Genomic DNA, 6,548 nt, shown 5'->3' with positions numbered 1-6,548 from the left:
CCCTGGAATGTCTGATGCAGTATGCAGTTTCACTTTAGCTACTTGCCTGACTGTTGGCAGGCTCAAAGTCAGAGCTTCGTGGGTCTCTCTCTGGTCATAATCTTGCTTGAAATCAAGTCCAGCCTTCATCATCTCTAAACTCAAACAGCACAGGGTAAACCATGGATTATGAGTGTTGGCGTGACATCCAGCCGGGAATAAAGGCAGAGCATTCCTCTGTGTGGAGGTGTAGTACCACCCCCCCCCCATGAGAAGGCGGCCCCCCCCCCCCCCCCCATGAGAAGGCAGGGTGACATTGAGCTTCGGAAGGTAGAGATGATAGGCTGTGACGTAGTAGACTGAAATGGTGAGGCAGAAGGGTGGTCCAGCATTTTTAAAAAGAAGGGGGGAAAAGAGCACGTCTTTGAGTCTGACAGGCCTTGTTTAAATATTTTTTTTCTAGGTAGAATAATGGTGAATTCTAATAGTGAAGGCCTGATAGCAGTGATGACAAGCACCAAGGCTTCAGGGTAAATCATGCTGGAGGAGGTATCAAGTGCCTTCTGCTTGCCGCAGGCTGTTTCAGGAGTTTTGCAGAGGGAATGGTAGGACATTGTGTCTCGGCCACAAGGTTTCTGGTGGCTGGTAGGAAAGAGAAGCCCAGCAAGAGCATGTTCTCAGGGAGCAGTTTGCTCTTAAGACAGGCAGGCAAGTATTTAAAGGATGGAAGATGCTGTCAGTCAAAACCAAGGCTTATGTTATTGCCTGCTTTGTGAGCTACAGTTTCTTAGCTCTGTTTACCTGCAGTGACTTGCTTAGTTCACTGCAGTAAAGTTTTTCTAGATTGCTAGTGAAGGTTCTGTCACATTGAAAATGTTTTCCTCATTCTGAACCAAGAATGCAATTGTAATTCTACTTTTTTAGTGTTTCAGATTCCCAGTACTCTTGCTTTTGAGAGACATTTTGATTATTGCTTGCTGCTCAGGCTTGTGGTAATACCTGCATGTAAATAAATCTGTGTCACTTTATATTTCCAGGTCCACTGCCCTTCTTTCCTCAGTGGAAGCTGAAACATTATGATGTAATTGTAGGTGTTTTGTCAGCTCGACACAATCATGAACTGCGCAGCGTTATAAGGAACACTTGGTTCAAGCACCTGAAACAACATCCTGCACTGAGCCAACGGTAATCTCTAACATTTTGTAATCTGGGGCTTTGTGAAGGGGGGCATGGAAAGACTATAATGCTGAAATATCTTGACTTAATCCTTCGGTTTTTGAAAGTATTACCTCTTTTTGCTTTATTTGTGAGCATCTTGTACTCTGATTATTACTGAACAGATTTTTAAAAAATTTATAAGACTCCTGATTGTTCTGGGCTGGAACTATTTTTTATACAAGAAATAAAATGTAATTGTTTGACTGATCACTGCTGTTTGTTTTTGCAGTTAGTTGCCACTGTTCATTAGCGATGTGTAAGACTCTCCCCTTCTTGTGTTACAATGTACGCTTTGTACAGATGCAACTTGAAATGCTTAGTAGTCCAGGGTACCTGAAAGCAGTCAGGATCACATTTGGTGAGAGAACCACAGAAAACTCTTACAACAGCCTCAGCTGTGAAGCTTGGGGTTGTTTCTCACCGCACCAGGTACACCAAACTGGTGCAGCATGCATGCCCAGCAGAATCCTTCCCGACTGCTTGCACAGCCCGGACAGCCCAAAGACAGCACTGTTTTTGTTGAGAAAGTTCTGCTGCAGTTCATTGCTGGAAACAACGTCAGCCTCGATAGGCCTCGCCTTGGTGCCTGCTTTGCACTGACATAACCCTTTGCAGTTCACAAGTTGGTGTCAGTGCGCAGTTTGCAGTGGAGCGTAGCTTCTTCAGGCCGGGAGAAACGTGACCTTTCACAGCTTACATGGAGTCCCAGGAGGATGTTTAGCTGTTAGGGGAAGGACTGGGCTAAGGAGGATCCTCTTCACGGAGAGGGTGGTGAGGCACTGGAACAGGTTGCCCAGAGAAGCTGTGGATGCCCCATCCCTGGAAGTGTTCAAGGCCAGGCTGGACGAGGCTTTGAGCAACCTGGTCTAGTGGAAGGTGTCCCTGCCCATGGCAGGGGGGTTGGAACTAGATGGTCTTTAAGGTCCCTTCCCACCCAAACCATTCTGTGATTCTTGCTCTTCATACTGCTGCTTGTCCCCTGACTGTGGCACAACCATGGCTGGGGCTGGAAAGAGCAACCTGTTGTTTAGCTACAACCTGAAGCTGAGACATTTCATCCTAATGGATAGTCAGGAGTCCTTTGTGGCTCCTTTGATGCTATGTGTCTTTTTTTTGTTGTTATTTTTTTCTTTGTCTTTTGAATGCAGAATATTCAAACAATCTTGAATTAATAACAAAGCCAGGCAGGGCTTCAGGATCCTTCAGTGTTGCCTTAGGTCTTTTTCTCTTTAGTTGAATCCCATTCCTAGTTGCCAACCTTCCTGCGCCTTCGTTATGAAATATAAAAGACTAATGTGGATTTGGAATTGAGCCCCTAGGAGGGGATTAATGTGGTTGCTTTACATAGAGACCCTCATTGCTGATTTTTAAGGGGTTCAAAATCTTAATCCTGTGAAAGACAGGCCATTGTGATGAATTAAGTTTGTTGCAGGTGGAGGGAGGAAGGAAGAGAACTGGTGTTAATAAAACCAAATTATTTTAGTGTCCTTGTGAAGTTTATAATAGGTGCGCATGGTTGTGCTGTGCCAGTGGAGGACAGAGAAGACCCCTACTCCTGCAAACTTCTGAACATCAGTAACCCAGGTATAGAAATTAACTTTTAAAAATTCTGTGATCTGAACTAGAGCTAACCATCTCTCATGATAAGACTAGTTTGGGGTGCTTAACTGAGACAGCCGGTCCTTAAAATAAATGACGCCTAGAACTTGCTGTCTTAATGGTTCCGTAACCTTCCTTTAAGAACCGTGTGCAGGCAAGAAAGTGAGATATCTTTGGGGGCGTAAAGGGGAGGCCTTTGACTTGTAGTGGGTTTGCATTTGTCTTGCATGGAGGCAGTCTCTCCCATATAACAGGCGTTTTTACTTGATCCCCATGTAAAATGAAGCTGGAGAGAGCTGGAAGGACCTGGTCGAGTGTCGTATGTGAAGACAGTAGCAAGGTGCTGAAGTCTTGAGTGTCAGGTGGACTTCTCTGGTGATAAAGTGAATTCTAAGCAAGTCTGGCTGATAGGTTTTCCAGATTCTGCCCTAGAAAGGGAACGATTAAGGAATGTACTGTGGGGAAGAAATTAAATGCTGCCATAAAAAATTCCTAACTCAAATTGTAAATTCTTCCTGTTGCCTTTTTTTTTTTTCCATTTTTATTCTTTAATTGTAAGTTCACTAAGGACTTAAGCCGTGATTCACCATAAAATGAAATTTCTATTACTTTCTCCTTGAATGGCAACATTCACTGCTTCATTCACAGTCTCCCACAAATAAGTGGTACCTCAGGGCTTAGGGAGGAGTTGATGCCAAAAAGCAGGCAGCTGAATTAAGGGGACGTGTGTGCCATTTTGATACATGAATAATTATTTTAAAATTATTTTAATACACTAATATACAGGTATTCATGCAATCAAACAGCATTTTTGTTTCCACTCTGTGGATTTATTGCGTTTCTAATATTTTCTCTGCGGACACGTAGCATTGATTTGCAACTGCTGGTAGCCAGCAGATTGCTGCATCACTCCGAGTTTCTCCTTGCTGCAGTCTGCAGCCAGCTGTATTTTCTTCTCCTCCAGCGTTTGCTTATCCTCGTGCTCCTGCGCGAGCTAGGCTCATTAATCGGAATGCTTTGCCTGTATCTAGTGTGCCTTGTGTATATCCCGTTCGAGAACTGTGAAGCCGTCTCACCAACCTACCTCTGTCCTCTCTTCTTCATACAGTTTTGAATCAGGAAATCGAAGCATTCGGTCTCCCTGAAGACGTACCTTCTGCGCTGTCCGAGGACAGAATTGTCAGTGTGAACTTTCGTGTGCTTTACCCCATTGTCATTACCAGTCTCGGGGTATTTTATGAGGCTGATGGAGTGGGATTCCAGAGGAACATCACTGTAAAACTGTACCAGGCAGAACATGAGGTAGGGTATTGTAGTTCTTTTTTGAAAGTGGGCTAAAGCGTGTTGTCTCTTTATCGTGGGTTACATCCTTACAGACAGCAACATGCTGTGTTGGTGATTTAGAAGGACTTAACTGGCAAGTTCTAATTGTGTTTTTCTTCTGTTGCATTGTATATTATTATTATTTCAAAGATACATATATACACATACATACACACATGCAAGAGATGAACAGAGGAAATTCTGTAAGTTAATTTAAATGCCCTTTTGAAAGAGTGCCTATATTCCAAGGCACAATTTTGATTGCCTTTGAGGATTTAAAGCACTGATAGGTATTAAGGAATAAAAAAATAAACTGTTGAATATATCTCAAACACATGTGCAGAAAGAGACATTTGGTGCCTTCAAGCAGAGAGATGCCGGACAGCTGTCATTTTTTCTTCTTTGTCTTCTGGCAAGTTAGTTTGAGATTTCTAGAAACTGGTATTATTTACAGGTAATAATCAAACCTCAGTGATACTCCCCCCACTCCCAAGCTGTTCTGGGTTTGATAGAATAGCTTAGTACTAACGTGGAGAAAAAAAATCATTGATCATGATTGTTGCATGTGGTGTTTTGCCTTTATCTCTACCAATAACTTGATAAGTCAATTTCAAGATTTGGGGCTCTGCTACACTAGAAAGAATTTTAAATTTAAGAGAATAATTAAAATTAAGTACAGAAAACACATGCAAGCATGGCTCTTATTATGAATGTCCAGAGCTGGGTTTAAATGAAAGAAGCATACTGTAACCTGGTTTATGCTTGCTAAATTGTAGAATTCTAAACGTTGAGAGCCTAGTGACTTGATCTGCATCAGGTTTTTACTTCCAGTGAAGGAGAAAACATAGTATCGTGGGAGTGCTTGGAGACCGTTTTCTGAAGGTTGGAGCGTGGCAATGCAGCATCGTTGTCGTTGGCGGTTATCTAAGAGCTGTCGGGTGGCCTGTGTGATACGGTAGCCGTTGAGTTGTAGGGGTCAGCGTCCTCTGTGCCAGTTAATGGTAGTCAGCTCTCGAAACAGAAGAGGGAAAACCTGTAGACTGGGAGATGAGTCCGAGACTTCCATATGATGTGCTCTGGTGGTGAGATTCTAGTTGAACTTGCACTCTTGTCCCGTCGTCACTTACTGCCACCGACACCTGAATTCTGTGGAGTCCGAGAGACTGTCGTGAGAGTAAAACTTGCGCTAAGTGTTACGCAATCCATAAGCCTCTTTCCATTGTAACTAAGGGAGGTGATCAAGCTTTGCATAATCTCACAGCACTTGTAATGTGTGTTTTGGGGGTTGTTTTCTTTCTGTTCTGTTGCTCGCAGGAAGCTCTCTTCAGTGCTCGCTTTAGTCCCCCGAGCTGTGGAGTGCACGTGAACAGACTGTGGTACAAGCCAGTGGAGCAGTTCATTTTGCCAGAGGTATGTGCAGTGTCGGAATTGCCTGTCGCTCTTCTAAGTCAGCTGGAGAGACTGACTGGTAAAACTGGCCTTTGCTTGAGGCAGAAAAGGTAAAGTGATGAAATTCAGAATTTCTTTTTCATCATCCTGTTATCACCAGTACTTATAAAGCAAAAGCCTAAAAAATACCAATTGATTTAAAAAGGACATTGTCAAATAGTAGCAATTTCAAAAACCTTTTCAGTTTATGAGTGGGAAAGGTACCTGCTTTGATTCTGTGGGAGAGTTTATCAGAGAACGCGACGTTTCTTTCTCCCTCCTGCTTTTTCAGACATCAGTACCCAAGACGGAGGGGGAGGATGGCTCAGGTTTCTAGAGAAAAGAGGTTTCCGCTTCTGATGTCTTGGACATAACAGCAAGATATTGCCTGTTGCCTTTGCAATGACAGTATTAGTTGAATAGTTGTAATCAGGAGAAGGCATTTGGGGGCTACTGAAATGTTGGTTATCCCTTTTCTGGCAGCACCAGTGAGGAGTTGTTCATTCATGGAACCGTGGGAGGAAATAAGAATCAAAACCCCAAGAAGATATGTAGTGGGGTCTGTCTGTAATATACCAGATGGAGTGTGTGGCGCACAGAAGACTGACATTTGGGTTTTTAAAACCTATCTCTAGCCTGTGGCTGAAGTGGCGTGGGTTGGTTGGTGTGGGTGGTTTGTGGTTGTTTTTTAAGAGGATGCCCCACAGAAACTTGTGAGAAGACTGCTTTTTGGGCAGTAATTAAAGTGTTGCTGTTCTTGCTTGTCCTGAGATACCATTAGCTAAGCTAATGAGCAGGGCCTAAAGTCTGCCTGCCTATTTATTTATTTTTAAAACCCTCTTTGGGGCTGGGGGTGTAGTCCAAGAGCAGGGTTTTGGTATAGGGATATAGGACCTACCTGTGGCTGCTTAGGAAAGAAGGTGATTAAGCACAGAAGGAATGGAATGTAGGTAAGAAAAAACCTGGTGCTGTTACAGTGAAGGTTCAGTGAACACAGATTG

At 43.4% G+C, this 6,548-nt stretch overlaps 1 protein-coding gene across 1 annotated transcript in view; it reads left to right on the top strand.

Moving 5' to 3' along the window:
- Positions 1 to 1,016: 1,016 nt before the first annotated feature.
- The window catches only part of B3GALNT2 (beta-1,3-N-acetylgalactosaminyltransferase 2), a gene marked incomplete at both ends in the record, with an annotated part of 11,422 nt that continues 5,890 nt past the window's right edge, over positions 1,017 to 6,548 (top strand). Inside the window, 4 exon segments of the mRNA XM_010154333.1 lie at positions 1,017 to 1,164; positions 2,681 to 2,781; positions 3,905 to 4,098; positions 5,434 to 5,529. Of these exon segments, the coding sequence (XP_010152635.1) occupies positions 1,017 to 1,164; positions 2,681 to 2,781; positions 3,905 to 4,098; positions 5,434 to 5,529 (539 nt within the window).

This window comes from Eurypyga helias, unplaced genomic scaffold (genome assembly GCF_000690775.1).
Source record: "Eurypyga helias isolate BGI_N326 unplaced genomic scaffold, ASM69077v1 scaffold7056, whole genome shotgun sequence".
Lineage (NCBI taxonomy): Eukaryota > Metazoa > Chordata > Aves > Eurypygiformes > Eurypygidae > Eurypyga > Eurypyga helias.
This window is presented reverse-complemented; position numbering and strand designations above follow the sequence as displayed.